General features: G+C 40.1%; 1 protein-coding gene across 3 annotated transcripts in view; it reads right to left on the reverse strand.

The window, feature by feature from the left end:
* The window catches only part of znf385b (zinc finger protein 385B), a 64,933-nt gene that overhangs the window by 7,071 nt on the left and 31,448 nt on the right, over positions 1 to 26,414 (reverse strand). For all 3 annotated transcript variants that reach the window (XM_085435613.1, XM_085435611.1, XM_085435612.1), the window contains exons 5-9: positions 6,378 to 6,514; positions 6,127 to 6,237; positions 2,364 to 2,559; positions 1,894 to 2,265; positions 65 to 249 (exon numbers count right to left, since the gene is read on the reverse strand). In XM_085435613.1, coding sequence (XP_085291739.1) covers positions 65 to 249; positions 1,894 to 2,265; positions 2,364 to 2,559; positions 6,127 to 6,237; positions 6,378 to 6,514 — 1,001 coding nt within the window. The remainder of the gene's footprint in view (positions 1 to 64; positions 250 to 1,893; positions 2,266 to 2,363; positions 2,560 to 6,126; positions 6,238 to 6,377; positions 6,515 to 26,414) is intronic.

Below are 26,414 nucleotides of genomic sequence, written 5' to 3' on the forward strand. Positions count from 1 at the left end.
AACAGTCTGACAATCCTGTAGCTGCCTTCCTTTAGATATTTGTGAACCTGCTGCGAGTTTCTACCTGTTTAAGCTGGATCTCAGAGTTGACATGGACATCACAGATCTGGCAGTGGAAGGTTTTGTTCTGCAGGCCGGAGCCCTTCAGTCCCGAGCTGCTGCCGTTCTTCAGCTTTGCTCCAGGCCGAGGGTAGGCTTTGATCGGCCCAGCGCCACTACGAGCCTCCAGCATTGTTTTATGTTTTGATCCTGAAAGCAAAGGAAAACAAACTCAGGAAACACGAAAGGTAAAAATATCTTTAAATATGGGTCTGTTGTTTTAATTCCATCAAAATAAAACCTGTACACATCGTCTGCTTTTACACTGATCTTTATCTTCATGGTTACAAAAGCTTTCTATAAAAATCAACCAGAAAAGACTTGCCGAGGATAAATATTCATGTGTGATTATCATAATGTGGAAACAGAAGTGCAGAAACTCTGCTGAAAGCTCTCCCTGTTGATGTATTCCAGGATTTCCACAAATCCTTTTGGCCATATTGGATTATGAACAAGTTTAATAAGTTTAAGGCTTGTGTGTGTTTCATGCATGAAGCACAGCATTTGTTTTTTGAATATCTTTTAATGTCACAGGAGTAAAAGTAGATACCAAAGATCTCCAAGCAGGGGCAGCACAGAGCCGCTGAGGGAGATTAAGGGACACCTTCCTTCCACCTTTCAGTGTCATTAATCCAAATTCTCCTCTTTCTAAATGTGTTTATAGCTATATAGCTAAATGTATATACCCTGGTATGTTTCTGTGAGGAAGTAAAATAACTACCAGCAATTGAACTGTCCACCTAATTTATAGATTCAGAGATATGAAGAGTGAAAAAAACAGCATATGTTCGAGTGAGCTTCCCGCAGCTTTCAAAAGAAAACTTGGTTTTATGTGAATCTCTTTTGGGGGTTTTTGGGTCCGACTTAAAGTAAACACAGGACAAGGCCTCGTGGGAACTGCATTTGTAATCTCCATCCAGGAAAATTCTCCGGTTGACTTAATCACTTGATTGCTGGTATTTACAGATGGTAACATTAGTTGAAGCGCTATGCTGAGATGCACAACAGACATATTTTGTATTATTTTAGTTTAATCACCTGATGCTTACTCTATTTTAGCACTGTAAATAAGAAGCACAACCGCTCAGCCGATATTGTAGTTGGACCTGTCCTCACTGATTTACAGCCATGGTAAAAAGACACTCTGTCAATTCAAGGGTTTCACATATCAGGAGATAATAAACATGAGCTGACACTTGGCAGGTCTTGAAATTAGGTAAATAAAACCACAGATGAGTTACAACATGTCACATGTTACACAATATCAACATTTATTTAACAAAAATGAAGCCGAAATGCAAACAAAGTCAAAAATATGTCCATCTTTAATATTTCCACGGGAATTAAGACGATGAGTAACAAAATGCTCAGGAGGAAAGAGATTACCATCAGGGACTATCAGCCCATCAATCCGGGAAGAACTATAAGGATATTTACCAAACAATGTGAAATCTCCCATCGTACGCTGAGAGATTTTATTCAGGATTGGGCATTCCAGCAAATCCAGCCCAAGGTCAGACTGTGCAATGCTCAAAGAAACCAAGAGCCAAGAGACTCTACAGGCCACTTTTGTACATATTTCCTGTACTGTGCTAAAGATGAATCAATCCTTCTGTCCTTTAACTTCAATTTAAATTTCAGCAACTTAACATTCACCAGAACCGACAATTTTCATACATTCAATATTTTGTAAATGAAGGTGTAACAAAGAACTAGATGCCACAGAAGCTTTTGTTTTTGCATGCTAATGCTAATGCATATCATATAAAATCAAAGGTGCATATCTCTCCTCACCTGCATTATGCGCCTCCAGCTGAGAGAGCGAGTTGACCGCGACTTTACAAAGAGAACAATACAGCAGCTTTTTCGCCTTCTCCTCTTCTGACTCCACTGAAGGTGAAGCATCCTGGGAGGGTGCAGGTGGAAGGGGAGCAGGGCAAGACAAGGTGGTGACAGGAGCGGGAGCGGAAGCGGAAGACACTTTGGAAGAAGAGGATGACGAAGAGGAAGAGAGGCCTGGAGCTGGGAGTCCCGATGGGGGGCTGGATGGAGGAGGCTCACTGCCTGCTCTACTAGAAGAGGGGGAGGAGGAAGAGAGAGGGGAGGTAGAGGGGAGGAGGAAAGATTTGACAGGAGACGGAGTGTCTGCGGTTCTGGATAAGAAATCTGAAGGGAGAAGAGTGGAAGGAAAATGAAACAATATCTGAAAAAAACATCAGCAGTAACATAATTCACATCAGTGTTATTACTGGATAAAAATGAACCTGTGTGTTGATTAGTGCTGCTGTTAGCTGAGACAAGAGGGACGGGGACAGCTGAGACAAGAGGGGCGGGGCCAGCAGGATTACAGACGCTCCCATTGGTTTCTGCAGAATTTGACAGCTTAGCCTTGGCTTTGTTCTCCTGAGACTTGAGCTTCTTTGCGTGACGACTTCCTCTGTAATGAGCCTCAGCCTGAGACTGAGATGTAGAAATAGAAAAGTTTAAGTTTTGTATTTGAGCCATTCAGCATCCTCCAAAATAAAACCGATGTGAAAGGGCCAGAGACTGCAGTCAGTGACTGGAAAAGCCACTTCAGAGCAGCTATAACAATGAACCCTGTACATTGCTTTATAAGGTGCTCACCTTACAGAAGACATAAACATGTTTACAGCATACAAAAAGTTTGGTCTCTATGGCTAATCTCCCTTTAGTAATTCAGGGTAGTTGTTGAACCATAGAAGGCATAGAAAAGCATGCTAGCAAAGCTGCAGCAGCACAGCAGCTCTGGAGCTGCAGGCATTCATGCACGCTATAGGACACCTGTGTTTTGGAAAAGCTCAGAGCACAATCGCTGGAATTACACACATCAAAACAAGGACAATAGGCTTGAAGCATGAAAATACATTTATGTTTTATTTACAGACCTACATATAGCACACATTAAATCCAGGCCTCTGGGCCACCTGTGTACACAGCCGGACTGATTAAAACAGGACTTTACATATAATGTTAAATGCACAGGAGATGGACCTGAGGCCACTTTTGGGCTGGCGATGCGTGAAAAATGTGCAGCCCCCTCGTTCTCTGAATAAAGCCGGAGCATCTGTGCAGCAGGAAGGTTAACAAGAAATTGCCATAGCTATTTTTTTCATCATGCTCAGCTTTTCCCAACAGTGAAACATCATCCAGTAACGTGGCGTTTTGGCCAATCAGATGAATGCGAGTCCTCGTTTTCTGGACAGGAAGGGTAATGTTTCTTTCCAGGCCTAGAGAGACTGCAATTTCCTTCTTCCAGAGTCCCATGGAGGGAGCATCCATACTCTTCCAACATAGCGCAATGGCTCTTCTGGCTTGAAGTAGTCCATAGTCCAGTAATTTGGTTTTTTTCCCGATTGCTTAAATTCCCTTGGATATATTCCAAGTACATAGAGTTTTCCTTTTAAAGGGATTTTTACCTTAAACACTTCAGACAGATATTTGATAACATCTTTCCAAAAGTCCTGGATTTTAGGACACTCCCATAGACAATGAAGAAGAGTCCCTTTTTCAACTAAACATTTAGTACAGATGTCCGGAATATCATTGGACACATGATGAAGCTTGACAGGTGTTATATAGGTTCTCATGAGCCATTTATATTGCAGTAGTTTAAAGCGTGTGTTTATTGTTTGTTTTTGTGCTTTTAAGCAAGCCTGGTTCCAGTCATTTTCATCTATGTCCTCTTGGATCTCCCTTCTCCAAGCATCCAGTTTATCTGCTGCTGAGTCTTTTGAGGAAAGCATCAGTAAATTATAACATATAGAGAGAAAACCTTTCCCTTTTGTATTCTTAATGCATACCTCCTCTATTTTTGTCAGTGGTGGAAGTTCAGCAATCCTTTGCAGTTTTGATGACAAATAGTTTTTCAATTGTAAATATTGAAAAAAGTGCTTTGGGGGTATTAAATATTTTTTACACAACTGATCAAATGTGAGCAGCATGCCATCTGCATATAGGTCTTTAATTTTTTGAATGCCTTTATTTTTCCATATTTTAAATCCTCCATCACTTTTACCTGGCGTGAACTTTTCATTTCCCCAAATAGGGGTAAATTGCGAAAGCGATGGAGGATCGCCCACAAATTTATGAGCTGCATGCCAAATTATAATTGTATTTTTCAAGAAAGGGTTCCTTGTATTTTTTTCTTAATGTCTTAGTGTCTGAAGAATATAGAAAAGTGTGTAAGGGAAGATCTGGAACAGATTTTTGCTCGATGTCAACCCAGGCTGGAGGTGTTGTTGGGCAGCCATATAATACCATCTGAGGTTGGGGACTTGGAGACCTCCTCTTTCATAGGGCAAGTAAAGTAGTTGTAAGCGGAGCCTTGCCTCCTTATTATTCCAAATAAATTGGTTAAATAGTTTGTTTAAACTGTCAAAAAATGAAGTTGGTAGAGGCAACGGAAGTGTTTGGAAGTATTATAAAAATTTGGGTAAAATTGTCATTTTTAGGATATTTATCCAGCCTATCATAGATACAGGCAGGTTTGTCCAGCGGTTTAGCATTTCCGTGACCTCTTCTACAAGGGGATCATAATTTATTGAGGTTATGTCCTTGATGCTTGGGGCGATCCTAATGCCTAAATATTTAAAGCCTGTTGTAGTTGTTTTAAATGGGGTGGCCACCACAGGGCTTCTTCTTTCTTCTTCATTAAGAAACATTAATTCTGATTTAGAATTTTTAATTTTGTTTCCTGAAAATTATCCAAATGTTTTTATTAATGTTACTAAATTAGGGTTACTATCTTTCAGATTAGTCAAAAAATATATATAATATCATCTGCAAATAAAGAAATTAGATGGTCTCTTCCTCCAATTCTTATCCCTGATATTCCTGCATTTGCTCTCACAGCTATGGCCAGAGGTTCTATTGCTAACACAAAGAGAATTGGTGACAGAGGGCAGCCCTGCCTGGTTGATCGCTGTAAATTAAAGGGTTTTGATACGTTATTGTTAGTTAAAACTTGTGCTGTTGGATGTGTATACAATAATCGGATCCATTTCAGGAATGTTTCACCTAGTCCATATCTGGGGAGCACTTGTAAGAGATAATTCCATTCTATTCTATCGAAGGCTTTGCACGCATCTAGTGATAGCAGCGCAGTGTCCTCCCTATTGTTTTTCTCATAAAGTACATTGAGGACACGTCTTATATTATGATAGCCTTGTAGATCGTCTGTTATCAAATTAGGCACATATTTATCTAGTCTTCTAGAGAGTGCTTTACACAAAATCTTCGTATCACATCCCATAAGACTAATTCCCCTATAAGAGGTCACGCTCCTCTCTTACTTCTCTGAGCCGTGATTCCTGTTTTCATGTTCACTCATGAATAATTTCACCAGCTCATGAATAAGTGATGTTTGACTGGCATGTTCCTAATGAGGCAGCTCGTTCCCGCACAGCAGTCGTCTGTGAATGGGCAGAGTGTCGTTTACGCAGATCTGTGTCATTAGGGTGTGGAAGGGGAGGTGTTACACCTGAGCTTACGCACCTGTTCTTTTCCAGGAGCACCTCACAAAATTATACAAAAAAAAAGAAAAGAAAAGACTTCATCTCTCTAGTGGTAGGACCCTCCTTTTCAGCAAGACTAACTATAAACTACTTGAGAATAAACTTTCATCCACAGTAACGCCAGTGAAAATTTAAAAGTCAGACAATAAACGGCAGTTTTTTGTTATTGTTCATTTTCAGGATCAGATCCCATAAAAACGCAGGACTGAAATGCGGTCGTTAACAGCAAGCTCAGATTAGCTTGCATGGCAAATGTTAATTTTAGATGTGCTGAATTATATTTATGATTGGAAAACTAATTCAGTTACACAGGCTTTAGGTGCTAATGAGCAAACATTTCTAAGATACAGTGCTAACATTTTCTAGCAAACGTGTAAATGTATTAATAAGCAAACACTTCATTTATATTTATATCTTGTATATCGACCAGAAACAACACACACACACACACACACACACACACACACACACACACACACACACACACACTTACATCAGAGTTGAACCTCAACTGGCAGACAGTACAGGAGATGACCTGTTTCCTTTTAGGTACCATGGTAACACCAAAGGTGTGGTTGATGACAGCCTTCTGCACCGGGTCCATCTGAGTGAGACACACAGAGGTCAGAGGTCACGAGCTTGTTTCAACCCGAGTACTGATGACACCATGAAAGATTTTTTTGTTCGATCTATTTGACCTGCAGCTATGACACATGCTCACCTGTCGCTACCACACACACCTACCGTGTTGAAGTTTGGGAAAAGTCCAACTGGTGACGTTGTCTCAACAGGAAACGGCAGAAAGGGTTTCATCATGACTGAGGGACCAGTGGCACCTATGAGACCTGGCAACGCTCCGCCCACTGCACCACTCCCACTTCCTGGGAACAGACACGAAGTTTAAATAATTGATTTCTAATACCTTTGTTTTCACACACTTCAAACAAACAGCAACAACACAAAGGTTTGCAGGGCAGAGTTTCTGCTTTAAGGATGAAGCTGAAACTTATATTGACCCAAATTTCACTTCAGAGTTGCTACAGTCACACCACAATGCGAAAATAAGGATATACTTATATTTTTCCATACTGAAAACATCTAGAAATGAATCCAGAAAAAAACCCTGGTTGACTCGTATTCACGCTACATAAAACGGGTGAGCCATTTTATGATGTTATGGATTTAGTTTGGTCCCTTTTGGCTAAAAATATTGGCCATTATTGAGTTTTAATAATGATTCCTCAGCTGTTTTGTCATTAGTCTGTTGACACTTTATGAAGGTGAAATTAAATTACATTTATTAATACATTTAAGAACTTTTATCCAAAAATTTGTTGAATAATGATTTCATAAATAGCCTTTTGTCAAATTAACCATCTGTAAGGATCAGGAAATATATCTAAAGCTGTGCCTGTTAAAGAGAAAGACACACTTCTTGGCATATTCTCTGAAGAGCAAACAAAAGGAGCTCATCTTTGATATCTCTGGAGTTACGACCTGGAAACCTGAGCAGCAGATCTGCTTAACAGTACCTAACATATGGATACAGAACATATGGAGCTGCAGCTGCTCGGGGCAGAGAGAGGCAATAATACAGAAAGACAAAGCGAAGAGAGGGCGAACGATTGGCTCACATAATGAGTCCACGTGTCCAGCTGCCACTCGGCCAGAAAGATGTGTAAACTTTCAAAAGGCAGGAAGTACACTAACCGAGCTCACGCAGAATCCAAGCTGACCACATCACACTATACACAACTATTACAAAACATTTCTTCAACAAACAAAACTTGAGTACTCTAAATCTGCCATGAATTATTAGCAGTGGATTATTTGGAGGGCGGTTACATGTGAGCAATTTTAGGAAAACAGTTGAAGATGTTTGAATCCACCTGCTGCTGCTAGTTCATGCTAGTTACCTGATGCAAGCATATTATTCTGTGTATGTTTAAAGTTACAGCATGTCAAAGCCCTGCAGTGAAATCTTTTGTAACAACAGTGTGTGGGTGGAAACACTGATGCCATCTGAATCAGGCCTGATGAAGGAGGGGGAGGCGGTGGAAGAAGAGGAGTAGGAGGAGGTTTCTGGTCATGTTGGTTTAGTGCATATGTCCAGTGTAATGTAATGAAGGTAAACCTGATTATATCCCATTTTAAATAACAGTCTGGCCAACTCTTTATGACTTCTAATGCATCCATGTGAGTACTATAACCCATTTACATCCACTCTACATGAACTCTAATTGTACCATTATAAAAGATTAGAAATAAAATATAGAAATACAACTCTACTTTAAGACCTATTATAATCTATTCTGATGAGCTGTAACTGACTGTGATCCACAACACATTAAACCAGTCACAATGTATTAATCTTATTCAGAACAAACCAACAAAAAATTCACTATAGCTCCACCCAGACTTTAAATACTGTGTGTGTGTGTGTGTGTGTGTGTGTGTGTGTGTGTGTGTGTGTGTGTGTGTGTGTGTAACATTAGGCTAGCTGTAGAAGAGCTGTGTGCCAGGCTACTGACTCTCTAAGTTTATCCTCATATAGCAGCACTGTGAGTCAGTGTCTGTATTTATAACTACAGCTGATTATTAAGTTCAGAACAACATGAGACAGTGTTGTAATCGAATGTGAAGGTGGGCAGATACGGCTCAGATCACGATCTGGATCCGGGGGGTTATTTATGATAGTAAATACACATTAGTGTCTATTTTTAAATGTGGCCTATTGTGTCAGCTTGGTGGATCGGTTACAAAAAAGAAGTCCTGCAGACCGTCATTACTACAACAACCAAAATATTTGTTAACCTACTGCGTCATACTGGAGCTCCTTCAGATGCGCCGCTATAATGCCTTCAGAGCTTGTTTAAGCACCACTGAGACCACCTTGATGATAAGTTCAGCCAATTTAAAAAGCCTATTAACATGTAATAAAGCCACAATGTTAAGGTTACCTAAAAATCACTCAAGAGAACCACTGGAGCCTCTTCAAACACTACCGATGCCACGTGAAAAAATGCTTGAGAAACTTTTTTTTTTAAAGACAAAAACAAGCTGAACCACAGAAGCCACTTCAAGAAAGCCTAAGCATTCTTCCTCCTCAACCTCAACCAGCAGCTTTCTCTTTTCAGTGATCTCATTAGCATTAAACTCTATTTTTACTTGATTTTTTGTTTTTTTGAGGTGTGACATCTCCTGAATTCTGGGACAATAGAGATCTTGCAGTCCTCTAGTCATATTAAAGAAATGGTGAAACTCCCTAAAGGACAACAGAAACCTCTTTATGACCTCCCTGAAACTACTCAAGGATGGCTTAACCTTCTTCAAGGACCCTTTTGACATCCTGGAGGACTTTTTGAGGACCCTTTAAGCCTTTACAAATCCTGTATCTTAAGCTGGCTGACTATTTTGCTAGCCTTAATGTTTCCTGATGCAAATATATGTTGGCTTTATGTTGTGACTGTACCTGCTGAATTCAATTACTTGTTAGCCTCTGGTGTAGACCACTCGTGATAGGTATGAATTGAAGATATTTTTCAGTATGTGTGAGTATGATGAACAGAGTGTTGAGAGAGTGGTCTTAATTCTGTCCTTCTGTCCTCTGAGATCTGGTTACAACACACACACAGTAACCCTTCTCCCTTACACTAAGTTGCTGTTCTAAGAAGCTGCTAAAAATACTGATCTAAACATCTGCTTCTGCACTCCCATGGAAACACTTGATAAACCAGCATGAAAACTGGCCAACAGCAAACTAATGAGCCAGTCAGCTTTATTTCAGGCTGTTGGTGATTTGTCAAAAGATCCCCGAGATGCGGTACTAGCTGTAAACAAACACGCAAAAAGTTTTCTTACAAGATTCTTTAAATAAACTATTTCCATTCGCAGCGTGCAACTTTGCAAAGTGGGACAAGCAACAAAAAGCTGACAAGTTGAGACGCTTCAAACTGGAGCTGGCAGGTTTGCACCTGTCTCATAATAACACTGACCAATTTAGACTGGCGCCTAATATAAAATTGACTGATGGAAAGTCACTTAGTCACTTAGTCTGACACTGAAATTGTAACCAGAGAAATCATGAGATAAAGAGAAATAGAAATCTATGAGGGAATTTTGTAACATTTCTGCCCCTGTGACCAAAACGTCCAATCAACAGTTGAACTGGGGAACATTGGAGCCAATCGTGTTGCTGCACTGATGCATGTGCACAGCAAAGGTTCAGAACTGTTTAAACTCTGTGGTGGCAGGATAGATATGCTCCCTGTGGTGGTATGCTTGCCATTTGCAGCAAAGACATTGTTTTTCTTGGCTGACCATATTCAGAATTTAAATTAGCACGGCATTTGTTGAACGCTTCAGCCATAAAGATGGACCGTGTTGGCACTGAGAACTGAGCTTCAAATTAAGTCATAATGTCTTGTAGCTGTGTATATGATATCTTGCAATGTTTTCTAACCTGATTTGGCTGGCGTCTCAGTAGATGCAACTTTTATGTCCCAGTAAATACGAAAATTAAAGATATGATTCTCTGGCCTTTAAAAATAACTACCCAAATAACGCCCCAGAGGTGTGACCAAAATGGCTGTCAAATGGCAAATACTGAATTGCCAAGACTTACACAGAAGACTTACCACCTACCACTTTGGAATGACCTAAAACTGGAACCTAACTAAGCAAATTAGAGTAGTCTAACACTAGAACTGGATCTGAGTGGATTAAACCAGTAAAAGTGGAATTGCCCAGTTTGGTTGGATACTTGAACCTACCAGCTAAATCCACTCCAGAAAGCACTCAAAGGTCATCTGCGCTTCTTGGTGAAATAGACTGTGATTTCTTGTAGGTATAGATGGAGAGCTAATTAATAACACTCAAGTCAGCCAGGGATACAGAGTGGGTCTCAATCACAAACAGCGTATATGCATATGTGTGTGTTCATGCATATAAGCTTTTGATGAAAACTAGTTGGTCTTATAAAATGTAAACACACCTCTTCAAACTTCTATGACTACTACAAATAGTAATAATGGTGGGAGGAAGAAAAAGAAGAAGAAAACGTGAGCAATGTGAGAAAAAAAGTAGTCTGTTACTCTATTTTTAATCTCAACTTTGATATCAAAATTCTTCTTTTTCTTCACTCGAGACACAATGAATGTCTCAGGTTAAACAATAATTAACAGTTATTTATTAATTTTATTCACAGTCTTGAGAAAACAGACGGCGTGCAGCTCATAATCTGTTGCTGCTGTTTCGTTTTCTTGAGCTGCTTTATCAGCTTTGAACTTCCCTCCTTTCTTCTCTACACCTTCAGCTACATGCCAGCTAGCTAGGTAGCAATTCTAGTGTCAAACTCTCTGCAAAGTGAGAAACAAAAGGAAGAAACAGCTCCAGTAAATCCATACTTACAGAGTATTATTGGCTTGAGGCCTAAGGACTCTGTGAATAATAAAATTGTAACTAAGCTAACAGGAAAGTCAGGAAGCTGAAACCACCCACACACTTCTGAAAGAAGCTGTTGTCATCAAAAATAAATCAAATATTCTGTGTGGGTACACTATGATTGGAGGGTGCTAGTGAGCTATGGTAGCTTCTTCTGTTCCACTCAAAGTTTAGAAATGTGCAGATCGCTCGTTATAGGTCAAAGGTGTACATTCAGGAATTCTCTTATCTTCTAATTAGAGCAATAGCACTGAAGTTACAAAATTCCTGCCTTAAATTCCTGTAGAAATCACACCATGTCAGAGCTCCAAACATTTTAAATGATCAAAGCGTCTCTCCTGGCGTGTCCTTTGCTGACATCAGCAGCTGCTGAGATTAAGCTGCCTATAAACTGATTCTGATCCTTTATTCATTTGTAGCATCCAGCTTCCTGCTGGTCAGCCGAGTTTCCCCGTACAGCAGTGAGATTTATGGCTCTGGCTGCAGTCAAGGTAATCTCTGGCATTCACACCTCTCACACACACATCCAAACACATATTTACGCTCGCAGTTAGTTCTGCTTGGAGGCTCACATGATAAAGACATGAGAAACGAAAACCTTGCACGGTGCTCTGCTGCACCGAGAGCTGCAGACTGCGGCTCCTGTAAGTGATCTGACCCGGGCAACTCTGTGCCCAGTGGGTATGGTTACTGAAAAATGTGGCTGATATTTAATCAGTCACATGCCCCTGGTGTATAAATCCAAATGGAGCAGGTGTTTGTAGCAGGTTAAAGACTGATTTATAGTGATTGAGAGTGTGGAAAGGAGCACTGCTGAGCCACTAATACGGAAGGATTTCTGTTTACAATTCTTTTCTTGTCAAAAAGAATTTTTTTCCCAATTCCTAAACATATATTTCAAAAAGATCTGTGCTTTTTTGTAGGACAAGTCAATCCCATTGTCACGTCCATTCAATTCCTGATGAATACTTGAATGTAAATACCAATACCAAATACCAATCAATTTCAAAAGGGCACAAGACATCAGAAAACAAACTGTACACACATCATTATGCACTGAAAGGTCAAAAATCCAACAGAAGAACAAGGCACATTTTTATAGGCTCATGCATTTTGGTGATTTTTTAAGGCTTATCAGATAAATAATATTGCTTAGCTGAGCAATTAACTACACTAACAGCCAGCCGAAGACATCTGTGCTCTAGTTTTGGCCAGTAAAGTTTTAGCAGTTTATTAGGATCTTAGCACTAAATAGCAGGTATCGGTGTCTGCGTGATGACAGCATACAGACAGTATACGGATGTAGTCTGCTAACCAAGATAGCGACAGTCAGACCCATCTGTGATATCACGGTGGCTATGTCTATCTTTTATTTACAGTCTAAGATTTGTATGACGGTCACTGGCATTTAGTTAGTTAGTCATTCTTAATGCAAACTTAGATGTCTTAGCTGTGACAACTTGACATTAGCGTGATAAAGACGTGATAAACCTATTATAAATGTGACAGAAGGATTACAGAGCAGCAGCATGAAGACTGGCTCTGTGATTACTTACTTGTTCCTTAGTTCCTTACTTGTTTTTATTATAATTATTATACTAATAATTATTATTATTATTATTGTTATTATATTAACTGATGTAACAAAAGAACTTCTCAAATATGAGCTAAATAAAGAACGTTTTCTCTTACCTTATTTTAAACTGTGGTTGGTCTTCACATTAGCATTATCAAGGTTTATCAAGGTCTCAAAACTGCATTAGAAATAGTATCTGACAATAGTGGTATTGTTGAGACTAGACTAAGTAAAGCTTGGCTAATTTGACTTCATTATAAAGACAGCTCAGTGTTATCTTTGCAGTAAAGATTCCCCTGTGTCCATCATAGGTGTGTAATATCTATAGCCAAAAACAGACGCAAAGCCACTGTTAAAAAGACAAAAAAAAGTCCTAGATGCATTCGTCAGAGACAGAAGACAAACGGAAAAGGAATATAACATCGGAGAATCTGATTAAAGCTCGTGCTGTCTTCATCACTAATCTGGTGTTCCAGAAAATTCCTCGTCAACATCCATGAGGCTCTGTTCCTCGTGGATGTTGACGGGGAACAGAACCAGAAAATGCTCCTCTGGAAAAGAGAATTGTCTGTGATGTAATCTTCAGTATGTCTTTATCCACACTGTTAATGCAGCTTCACTCTACATATGATCATCCAGCTCAGAAGACTAAAGAGAAACATCTGGTGCTGTTAATCAGACCCTAAAGTTATTAGAATGGACGGAGCTAAAGTAACTCCACACTGCAGGATGTGATGAAGATGAAAGAGGAGGAGAGGATGTCAATGGAGATGGCCTTGAAGACCGAGATATTTATTTGAGATTTAAACCAACTGAAGGGTCCTACCTGAGCCAGGTGTCTTTTTTGGGGGTGGGTTTTTTATCTCAGTCCTGATGTTTTAGTTCCCACTTTTCTTCCTCTTCCTTCTGCATTTATTCAGTTTGACTCTACTTATCCGCGTTACACTGCTGTAGTCTTTTAACAAACATGCAAACAGCCAAACACACCCACCATGTACTCTGTGTGTGTGTGTGTGTGTGTGTGTGTTAGGGAGAGAGAGAGCGAGAAAGACAGAGAGAGGGAACGTATCAGGTGACTGGAACAAGAGTGGCATGTGTCATCGCTATCTGGACCCCCGAGCCTCAACGTCAGGTGTGTGTTTCTCTATGTGTGTGTGTTACTTCCTAATCCCTTGCTGCTATTTCCTCTAGAGACAAGTAACTCTATCCCTGGGGATGAGAGCGAGAGAGCGAGGGAGAGAGAGAAAGAAAAGACGACCACACACACTACTTACAGATTATACCGGAGGATTAAAGATTACATTACCCCGCTGCAGTCACTGCTGTGTGTGCATGTGTGTGTGTGTGAGATAAGATCAGAGCAGTTGCCGGTTCACACGTCTACGGTTACCACGGGTATGTGCGTGTGTGTCTGCGTGAGTGTATATTACTCATGTTGTGTGGACATAAATCTTTTTACACAGTCACACTGAAATCACCCGCCTCCCCATCTGGTGACAAAAAGCAAGTCCCTTTGCTAACTTAAAATGGAATAAGGGCTTATGGCGTTTTTAGAAACTCAAATATTTTAGCTGCAGTAGCGCAAAAGAAACTGGGAATCTGCTGCCAGGCTATCGGCTACCTGTGCAGACACAGCGAAAGCTCATGTGACGACATCAAAATAACGACAGCAGCGGAAGCAATGAGTAAAAGTAACCATGTGTTTGATATGTTGTTATTTAGATAAAAGAAATGCTGGCTCATTCAAGTTTGGAGTGGGAAAGTTTTAGCGACGTTCCCAACAGAAATGGAAAATTCTGAGGGGAAAAAGCATCGCAGTTAAAGGATACCCCACCAGTGCAAAAATACTCAGGAGGCACAGCAGGTCCTCTACTTAGCAGAAGGTCAGTGGTTCGATCCTCCAGTCTGCACTTCAAAGTGTCCTTGGATAAGACGCTGAACTCCAAATTGCTCCCAAAGCATCCATCAGAGTTTGAGTATGTTTGTGGTAATTAGAAGGTGCTTAAAGGCATAGAATAAAGCAGCGCATTGATGCAGCTAGTAGGGCCTTCGGTGCTCAGTTACAGTAGAAAACCACTGAATACAGTTAGATCTGTAACTTCTTAGACAATAACACGACTTCTGCAATTTTGTTTCTGTGCACCAGTGAAGTGGCTTTATTTGTCTGATTACTTTTTTAGCCTTTGAAAACACGTCTACGTCTAAAAGTGGCTGTGATTCCTAAACAGTTACTGCGGTATTTTTGTTCAATTTACTAAATTAAAGCTGAAAGTAGCTGCCTGGTTTAAAAACCACTGTGGTGGTGTACAGATGTAAAATTACAGAAATGTGTCTTTGTCTAAAAAGTTAGCAACGTAGCTGTAAATACCAGCCCATTAATTCAAAACTCCATCATGGGCGTTGTGTCCTACCAGTCCCAACTGTTTATCATGTATATGTGTATATGTTGGTGACAGCCTGCACTGGAACAAATGATGTCCTGTTGAACAAACAATTTCTTGCGCTCATCTAACACAGGCATTCTACATAACAGACATTTTCATCTGAGGCAGTAGGCAAATACAGATTACTGATATTAAAGGATTTTATATTGTCTGTTCAATCAATATCTATTGGTTTGTTTGCAGCAGTTGTGACTTAATTTTGAAGCTGTTGGTAATTATGAAAACAATGAAGTCATAATGTTTTATGTTATGTTATGGTATGTATGTACCAACCATGACACACGACTTCTATATTTGCTTAGCAGCTATGAATGTCATCATTAGTAGCAGCCAGGGTTTCTGTCTCTGTGTTTGTTGGTTTTCTTATTTTGATAGTCTCTCATCCCATGTGTGTTACGTTCAGTTTTGCTTCCCTTGACTCATTAGTTGGATTCTGTTCAGCTGTGTTCCCCAGGCGTCTCCACTCTGCTCTTACCTCATGTGTATATTTAAGGTATGCGTTTCCTGTTTTCTGGGATGTTTTTTTCTCCCTGGTTCTGTTTCTTGTTGGATTACTTAGAAATTTTTTATTAGAGATCAGCCCGCAATAAAGGTTTGCTTTCAGTTCTACTCAGAAGTCCCGTATCCTGCATCCTTAGGTCCTAAACCTGCCTGCCCTGCTCCCCCACTTTCTACTCATGTGTCACTAAAGAGGTTCAGGTGAGCAGCCTACGAGTGGAGCCTCTATGTGCGGAGTTCCGCCTCAGGACATCCTTTACAGTACAGTATCCATCACCTGCTTCCCACTGCAGAAAACCCTGCAGCTGAAACCACTGCAGCTGCACATGAAGCCTGAAAGTATCAGGATATTAATACACCACTGATCCTTTTGGGAGGAGAACTCGTCTCACTACCTTCATCTGCATCTTAGACATTCCTTATCCACAGAGAACGAGCTGTGGAGGGACATAGGCAGAGTGTGGATCTGCTGACGGCAGCATTAGACATCACACTGCATTATTATTATGCAGAGAAACACAAACATTAGCATAACAAGCTTGTGTGTCTGTATGTGTGTGTGTGTGTGTGTGTGTAAGTAGGTCATGTTCGGAACCTTCTTCATCCAAAAAGAAGACAAACACACCCAGAGCAGACCAATCAAGAATATGAAAGCAGACAGGAGAGCTCCCGTCTGAGACTCAAGAGAAAACAGTAGAAACAGACAGAAACATAACAGCACAATCACCTGCAGGAGAAAATTCCTTAGACTCTATAGTGGGGGCTGAAAATGTAAAGCTTATCCTGAGGGCAGTGCTAGGGAAAGGTCACTTTTATTAAAATCTTAAAAGGTTAAGAATTATCATGTTCTGCAACCCTAAAAAGAAACACCACGAGACAAAAGACTTTTACTTTGAAATTAGCTGCGAGATGAGCCGCAACAGTATTTCTTTATATGATCTGTAGCCCTCTCAAAAATATTTTTCTAGTATATTTTTTACTGCTGGCGACAAGATTGTGAAACTTTAATATCTACATCATGAATGAAATCTAAAGCAACAAAAGCTACCCTATAACACAGCTTAAAAAACAGACTCCTCAGACTCTTCACTTTATCTCCATTTCATCACTCACCTGTTAGTGCAGCCACCAGAGATCAAGGGTGTCAGATATCAATGTGAAGTTAAGCCGATGATGTACTCTTGTATTACTTCCCAAATTACACCTTTTCACTTCAGCTAGAGGCTAGAAAGCAATAAAAACACTACAGTAGGACAGTCGATGCAGCTAACTAAATAAAACAAAAGCAGTAAACCTCAGAGTCCTCGCCAGAGCACATCTATATATACCATTACCTGCTAAATCTAGTTGCCATAGGGCAGGAGGTGGGGTTTACCATGGACAGGTCACCAGTCAACTGCATGCATGGAGATGGAGACAAAATGCAAAACGCAAAAACATTCACAACTGCAGTCAATTTAGAATCAGCATTTAACCTAGCATGCATGTATTTGGACTGTGGGAGGAGACCCACGAAGGGAGAACATCCACACGCCACAGAGAAAGGCCTCAGATAACTTAGAAACCATTATGGTGTCAGATTTAATATTTATTCAGGTGGAAATATCTCATTTGAATGAGAACAGACTTAAATCTATGAACCTAAGCCTTTAAGGACATCACTTTCAGATACTGTTCATTTGCTGTAGATAGTTTTTTAGGCATGCTGCATCTTCTTTCATCCTCCACTTTTCTAGCCTCCTCACATTTTTAAAGGACACATGCATACCATGATGAGACATGCCAAGGTTTTGGCTATAGCTCTTTGGAAATCATCTTGTTGGTGCAAAAATGCTATTTCATGCTTGTCAAACTGGATAAATTCTAGTTTTTTTGCAACAGGCTGCTAGTAACAAAGTGCTTAAAGATATAATTTAAATTTGGTTCTTTGCTAAGATGAACCAGCACAAAAGTGGTTCGTCCCTTGACTTAGGCGTCTTTTTTATGCTTGAATGATTTGTAAGTCATTGTTTCTCTGAAAATGGTCAGGTTCAAAGACTGGACTGGAAATAAGAGGGGAAAGCAGCTAATGTCCAAAGAAAAACACAAAAAACTTAAAGAACTATTACTTGAGATCATTAAAAAAATTTACAAGCAAGTCTGGCTTCTTGGAAGCAACATATAAAAGAAAGAGGGGTGAGTCAAGACCTTTGCACAGTACTGCAGTCCACAGATTGTGGACACTGCCAAGAAAGGTTGATCTGCATAAATCAAACCAGACATGGTTGCAGTGGTAAAGGGAATCTACTGTGTGTGTTTTTGTCTCCTAAGCACACGATGCTCTGTGGTGATGAGCAGCAGCGTGCATGTAATCACAGCAGTCACGCTATCTATTATAAGAGGAATGTCAGAACAGCCAGGAAGCAGTCACAGAGTCTTCTTATGTGATACACAGTTATGTCTATGAACCTTCATGTACTATATGGAACCCAAATGTTCATCTATACACTGAGATTTCTGAAACATATCTGAGCGAGCAATGGTAGTCAGTACAAGTCAGGCGTACAGTCCACTTTCATATGTTTGTGTGCATTCCCTTTTTTGCACGTAGTATAAATCCTGAGTGGAAATTCCGCCAATTAGAAATGAAAAAGTCAGTTTATCTGCCTGCTTTATGTAGGTACCAATTTTGAACACACTGTAGTGCTACCTGTAGTGAAGTTGTTGAAAACTGTGAGATGAAGCTATGCAAATTTCACACATTAATATCCCTCTTGTAGTTACCTGTAATAACTTTATTCGTGTCTTAAAATGATAAAAAAAAAATAAATCCAAATACAGTAAAACAATTGAATAAAAATGTGCACTTATGTGTACTGAAATAGCAATGCTAGAAACCAGCTCCAGACAATGAGTTGTGTACATAACCCTTCTTAAATATGTATAATAATCCTCTGATGAACAGCTGAGTCTTTCTCTTGGACAGTAACAGTTTTCAACCTTTTTTAGACAAAACTCAGCCTCAGTTGAAAGTGTGAATCCAGGTCACAACCTCCAGGTTCTCCCATAAACACCTAAGTGCCCACATAAACAACATTTCAGACAGAACTTAAAAAAAAAAAGCATCAAAGAACAAAGCGTCTCAATGAGGCGTTAAAACAGAAATAAACAGAATAAGAATTTCCTACCTCGACTCATGAAACTACTCCACATTACGTACAGGAAGACAGCTGTCTCACCTCCTCAGCCTCCTCCTCCTCTCCCTCTTTCCTATCATCTGCTCCCCTGATAACATAAAAAACTAACCAAGAGAAATCCCACACCAAACAGCGCAGACTCGCTGCCTGACTGTTTGTGTGAACGCGGAGAGACACGTGTGTGAGGGTAGAGGAGGGCGACCGACACACAGCGAGAAAGAGACAGAGTGCACAGTGTATGTGAATCACTGAGGTGATGATATTCATGGTGAACGGTGATGACAGCCCCTGTGTCTCAGTGGAAATCCCTCTTTCTCTCTCTCTGTCTGTCTCTCTCTGTGTCACCGGGTTGCTCGCTCGCTCGCAGTTTGTGGCATCATGACAAAAAAAAAAAAAAAGGAAAGGAATAAATCAACAAATTATTTATCTACTGACCAACAACAGGGTTTGTCCTCTACTGTTTTCAAAAATATCATGTCCACGCAAACAGTTTCCAAAAAAAAAAAGTGTCCGCATAAGCAATTATCTCTGTCCACGTGCACGTACAAAACTGCAACTGAACGCCATCATGACCAGTGTTGGGCAAGTTACTTTGAAAAAGTAATTAATTATAGTTACTAGTTACTTCTTCAAAAAAGTAACTGAGTTAGTAACTGAGTTACAAGATTCTAAAAGTAATTAATTACTTGAATAGTAACTATTGTGTTACTTTAAAAAAAACAAAACGTTTAACCATGGGGCCAGGGTGTAATTGGCAATTTTTAATTACTTTGCTTTTACTTCTATATTTCACCTTTAAAAACTATTTACTTTGCCTTGTTTGGTATCATCCTTTTCAGCACAACCTCACATGTCTGAATTTAGTTACGTTTTCATTTTGACATTCTGTATTAACACAATTTATCTAAAATCAGAGAAAAAACATAAAATCCGAGAAGAACAAAATTATATTTTTTACTGTAACAACCACAAACATGTTTATTGAATCATATTTTATAACTTTACATGCAAATATAAATTGTCAATTCTAAAATCATATGCACAAGTTTTGCAAACAACAAAGTTACTTGCACCCATTTACCTTTTACTCTTTTTTTTATAACCATTTCAAACTATTTACAGAACAATCAGCTGTTCTGCATTCAATAAGACTCTAATTATTTGTGCCACTCCAAAAAATAATTTCTGTCCACTATAAAGGTGAACATCACAGTCTGATACCTGCAGGCCTGACGATCACTCCTCCTGTTTTCATTCAGCAATCCCCCTTAATTGTTCTGACACACAACACAAAACGATTCACATCATTACACACTATTCTATCTGTATTTATTATATTATACAATAATTATTATGTACTGTGGACCTACCACTGATAGAAAGCGCGACACAGGTTTGGTACATTGTAGATTGGGCGAAGCCAAAACTGACAGCAGTCAATAAACGAATCAGCTTTTAAGCTGTGTAGCCCAGCCATACTGCATGCATCAGCTTTATACTGGTCATACTAGTCTTTTACCAGTGTCTTAGCACCAACATGGTCATGAATTATTTTGGGTTAGTGGTCAAGGATATAGTCAGGGAGGCACAGATCATTGGTTCATAGCTGATCGTACCCGGTCGCTACCGCTGAGCCTGTTGTCATCACCATACAGCACTATGAGTGTGTGAATCCATCAGCAGGATCTATTCATACACTGCTGAATACATCAACACAAGACCACACATCAACACTTGCTCTACCCCTTTGCTGTCTAACAAACATGCACACACTGTTTCAATATGTGCCTATTAATAACTCTTTATTTCCCTGCTTATTATGAATGGGGTTTGAGCAGCACAACACTGTGACCTTTATTAGCCCAGGAGAGCTAATTAGAGCTAGCTTATTCACGCACACACAGTCAGATGACAAAAGGAAAAACTACGGAGCCCCGCAGGGGACATGGGAGAAAAAAAAATGAAGACGGACTTTTGCGAGATCTCGCAAAACAAACTCGGGATCTCGCAAAAAGTTTCATACATCTCGAAAATGTTGGAGCACTTTTGCAAATATGTGATGTCTTGTAAACCGAGCAGATATATGACGTTTACACAGCTACATTCACGCCTCAAAATATCTTAAAAGTGTATTTTGTGACCCAGAAAGAGTAATATTACAACTAAGTAGCTGCCGCCATTGTTGGAATTCAACTTTTGCGAGATCTCGTAAAAAACAGAGGGTTGATTTTGACATTTTCACTGTACGTAAGAAGCATCCAATCAGAAACTCAGTTTTTACAATTACCAGGACTCTTTCCCTTTCACCCTTTTCTATAAACTCCAAACACAAAACCCACTTTTCAAAGTGCATTCACATGAATTCTGACTCCAAATAATCCCTATAAAATAGCTTTATCTTCTCTTAAAATCAAACATTCATTAAAAACAAACTCTACGGAGTATTCATAACCGCACCTCTTCGAGAAATGGAAAACGCAGTGCTTCCTTCACCCTTTCAGAACATCACCAAAATACATTTAGTTAAAGCAGTAAACAAATTAGAAACTTTCAACAAAAAGCACATGCACAGTGCTGCTGTTGTTTTCAGCAGCAACACTGCAGACATAGAGAAGAAAGAGGGAAGAGAAGAAAAGAATACCTTCTACAGGAAGAGAAGAGAAAAGACGTAAAGAATATGGAGGAGGCAAAGAGATCTGAAGAAAACAAGAAAGAAAGAGAGTGGAAGTAAAGGAAAGAAATGAAGGAGAGGAGTAAGGAAGAGAGGAGAGGAGCTGTAATATTGTAAATGTAATTAGTCTCATGTGAGTTAATCTCTTCATTTGTACTGAGAAAGTGGATCATGGGAATTCACTCATTTAATTAGCGAATTTGTGGGTGTATAAATGTGTCTTTGTGCGGGTACAAGTGTGTATGCTGCCTCCTGGTGGTCACTAATTGCCACTGACGCAAAAAAATATACTGTAAGTACACTCAGTACAGCACATCCACACTTCATGGTCTAAAAAGTCACGGCTCTCTTTCCCTTTAAGCTAAAAACACATTTTTTCCATTTGTGGTTTTGTTTTTCCTGAGCTTAACTGATGGGTTCAGTTTAAAATGTTCACTCGCCACTTAATTAGGTACACCTTGCTTGTCCTGGGGGCTTGTGTGGGAAAATCCCAGCAGATCAGCAGTTTCTGAGAAACTCAGACCAGCCCATCTGGCACCAAGGACTGTGTCACATTCAAAGTCAGTTAAAGCGGCTTTATCATCCATTTTGATGCTTCGGGTGAACTGCAGCAGGTCGTCTCAACCATGTACACATGCCTACATGACCTGAATGGCTGCCAAGTGATTTGCTGATTATATTTATGTTAAGGAGCAGAAGTGGCCAGAGAGTGTATTTGTTTGCACACTGGTCACATACAGAAGGACTGACAATTTAAGTACTTTACACAGGAAAAGAGACAGACACTAGTGTATGTAGATGTAGATATACTAAAATCATTTTGTTGAGAAATAGGTGGATGAGGGTGTGACGTTTATCTTCTTTATCCAACAAGATCAAACTCTTCCTTAAGGAGGCAGGATATACAACAATGCAGTTTTGGCAGTGGAGGACTCCCCATAGCTGGTTCATTAAACATTAATGTAAACCATACAGGAATATAAAGCTGAGTGTGTGTTTAAGTTTGTTATTGAACATGCTCCAAATTGGAATTAGTATTGCACTTTGTCACTGCCTTGAAAGTGCAGACTTGTTGATCCAGAAAATGATTTGCCACAGGAGAAGTTCAAACCTGAGGGTTATTTTTTAATATTCCTTCTCTTCTGCTGACATAATGAGCCACTTTGGCACAACAGCTCATAAACAGTCCCATTAGTATTTTTTTGGTTTGAGATATTTGACTCTGTTTTCTGTATTTTTATTAGAAATCTGCAATGTGGAAATGTTTTTAAATTAGTAGACTTAATTTCACCTGACGAAGCTGAAAAGCAGCAGGTGACACACCCATGACTTCCATTTGGCTTCCTAGCTAATTTTATTAATATCAGGATCATGAATTTCCAATTATCCATGCATTATTCATGGATGATTCACCACCTTATGCAGTCCTCCTCCTCCTGTTATGTAATTCATGTTTTGAATTTTTACCCACATAGATTCTGTGCACATATTTAGTAGATTCTCTTCATTTTGTTGCAGTTTCTGTGGGTATTTCTTATTTTTTTGGCAGAAGTTATGATATAAGCTTTTACTCTACTCATGTATTATTACATGTCTTTGACAGAAAATGTTAATTGTGGTATTTCATCTTTTCCTGGTTTGTAATAATATCATCAAATGTCCTGACCAAGTTTTACCTGCATCATTACATACAGGCTTCTCTCCGGGCAGAACTGGAATCACTTAGCACTACTACATTTTACTATATTTATTCATTTAATTTCATTTCCATAACTTGATAGTCATGAGTCAGTAATAGCAACCCAGTAAATAGACAGAACCGATAGAGTCAGTCAGACTCAGTACTTATTTCTTGAGTGCAAGCCTTGTTGTGTAGCATTTTTAAACTATTGTGATACTTCTACTTGAGTAAAGTGTCTGGGTAATTCTCAGATTGGTGAGTAATAACTTTGTCCTTCCGTTACTGACAGTTTGTAACTTTGGAGCACTTCTGAGGTCTACTCTTCGTGCAAGGAGAAGAAAAACAGAAAAGAAAATGACAAACTTGACTCTATGGACCCGGCGTCTTCGGACAACCAGCCGAATGATGATCTAGAAACAAAATAATCTGCTCTTCTGATTTACAGCAGTTTTATATGGAAGCCATCCTCTCTGGAGCTCACTGATAGCAGCAAATGCCCTCCTGCAGCACAATGATTGTGATGTCATCCGACCTGACTGCTGATAGGCTGCTCAGCCAGGTCACTGTCACACACCGCACACACTCACAAATACACACTTAGCCTGGCCTGGAGGAGCACTGAGTTCAGGCCAAAGAGCTTTTCATCGTTGAGTGAGAATCACGTAATGGAGAGAGAGAAAGAGAGCACGACATGATCATTCAGGCTGAGTGTGTGTGTGTGTGTGTGTGTGTGTGTGTGTGTGTGTGTGTGTGTGTGTGTGTGTCCAATAGAGAGAGATTTAATCTTTAATCAGCGTTATTGTACCCTGCACACTGATATGGACACACAGTATATAATTACATCTGCTGCACTCGCACACACACAGGTGTCAGTGGGTGTATGTTTCTCGCTCCACTCAACACTACAGCACACTTTTACAAGTGTCCTGCGTCTTTGTGTTTTCAGCAACAAACTGGAACAGTCCGACAGGAAGAGTCACACAAAGATGCCGTGACAGCAGCTCTGCGTGGAGACTAAATGTATTCGTCTCCACGCAGACGTCCAAACATTCACAATGCATTTGAGAGATGTCGGGGTGGATTCGAAGCGGTGCCATGTCCCAGTTTAATGACCTGCTGCTGGCTGCTCCACTTTAACTCCTTTACATCTTACAACACGTTCTCGCTCTGCTGACCAGCAGCTTGACTTTAAAGAAGCGGGGCTTAACCTCTGAGGAAGCTCCGAAGCTGTTCCAGTCTCCTCCGATCAAACAGCTAAATGGGGTCGAGGCATGTGAGCTGTAACTTCACCAGCAGAAGGCGCTGCGAGAAATGCTGCTATTGCTCTGTTATAAAGAATTCAAATGCTTTAGGGCTGTTAAAACAGACTCGACATATAATAGCACATCTAAAATCAAAGACTTGACCTGATGATGCTGGTGTAGTTTATTAAGAGGGAAACAAACTTAATTTGATAGCACTTGTGGAGCAGTTGTGGAAGAGCATCATTTCAGACCCCAAACATCAGTCTCAGGAAAGTAACCAAATTACTGAAGTCAGTAGGAAACTGTAAAGGTCTACACGGTTGGGTTTTAGGACACGGATAGAAATTATGTACCAGACAATTTTATTATCTAAGTGATTACATACTGGAAGTGTTACGCTTGATTTGATATATTTACTGGAATTAATATGTTAAGGGTTTGATCTTTATATTCAGACTAACAATTTAGGATCCTGTACATCAGGGGTCGGCAACCTTTCTGGTGATGAGTGCCATCTAAAATTTCCTTAGAAGTCAGTGTGCCATATGATTGCATTAGCAATAAATTTAATAATGCTCTATATGAACAGTTACACACTATATAGAAGAACTTCATAGCACTATATTTGTTTGCAGATGTTGGCAGCTATCAGCGAATAGTTATCAGCTATTTTGAAACAAAAAAAAAAAAAGACACTTTTTATCCATAACAGCAAATGAACTGTACAACAGAAAATGCAAACGCTATTTATGGTCTCCTCACAACAATGATAAGAAAAATAAACTGGGCCAATATGGCATTTTTGTTAATACAGGGATACACATGTTAATGTGGTCTCTGGTCTCTCACTCAGAGACACAGGTCTCCGAGTGTCCAGCTTTCAGACGGCTACCTGAGTGTCCTCAGGTAGCCGTCTGAGGTTGGCATCTGAGGTTAGTAGGTTGGCATTTGTATTCAAGTTTTGTTCACACAGTCCCCGGAACTGCTGAAACTTCTGAGACATTAGGAGTTGGGCACTTCCTACTGCACTGCGAATCCTCCCCAGCACCTCTTCTGAGAGCTGGTTATCTTTGGTTTTACACAAAAAAAGCAACATTTTACAACTTCAACCTAAAGCGCTCTCCATCTATGCAAGATAGCATGGGTGCTGTGTAGGAGTAAAGTCAGTTTCAGCAATCGTGGCTCAAGAGTTGGGAGTTCGCCTTGTAATCGGAAGGTTGCCGGTTCGAGCCCTGGCTCGGACAGTCTCGGTCGTTGTGTCCTTGGGCAAGACGCTTCATCCGTTGCCTACTGGCGGTGGTCAGAGGGCCCGGTGGCGCCAGTGTCCGGCAGCCTCGCCTCTGTCAGTGCGCCCCAGGGCAGCTGTGGCTACAATGTAGCTTGCCATCACCAGTGTGTGAATGGGTGGATGACTGGATATGTAAAGCGCTTTGGGGTCCTTAGGGACTAGTAAAAGCGCTATATAAATACAGGCCATTTACCAGGCCATGTGAGAGAAGATCTGCTCACACAGATATGTAGAGCCAAATACTGTCAATAAGGCCTCTGCAATGTTCTGAAGACAGTTCAACTTGTCAGGTAGTGATGTCCAGCAGGTGAAAATGCAGCTCCATGAACACGCACAGCTGTGGATTCCAGCTGCTTTGATGTTGCATTAACTGGCATTAACTCAGCCAGTTAATGCGAGACAAATCTAACTGCTCATTAAACCTTTCTGATTTGATCAGAAAAGGAAACATTGGTCCAAACACCTGAAAGTCCCAAAAACACATTGTGAATTCTGTCTTGAGTCTATGGATGTATCCGTGTATTTCTGTGGTGCTGATGCTGTGCTGAGCGGAAAGCTCCTGAAGCATTTGAAGTGTCGGAATGTGGAAAGCTAACAACGTCCCTCTCACCAGTAGGCTAAGTTATTTTTAGCCAATTACAAGTTGAATCTGGTACTTGGGGTTGTTAGTTAAGATACCGTCATTAAGAAGCAGCACAACTAATGTGTCTGTGCGAGCTAATTTGCGATGTGCACCGCTGGTGCGGCCATTTATTTTTTAA

The sequence above is a fragment of the Copadichromis virginalis genome, linkage group LG16, assembly GCF_057382275.1.
Source record: "Copadichromis virginalis isolate Kocher_CV1m ecotype Utaka linkage group LG16, C_Virginalis_male_GT1.1, whole genome shotgun sequence".
Lineage (NCBI taxonomy): Eukaryota > Metazoa > Chordata > Actinopteri > Cichliformes > Cichlidae > Copadichromis > Copadichromis virginalis.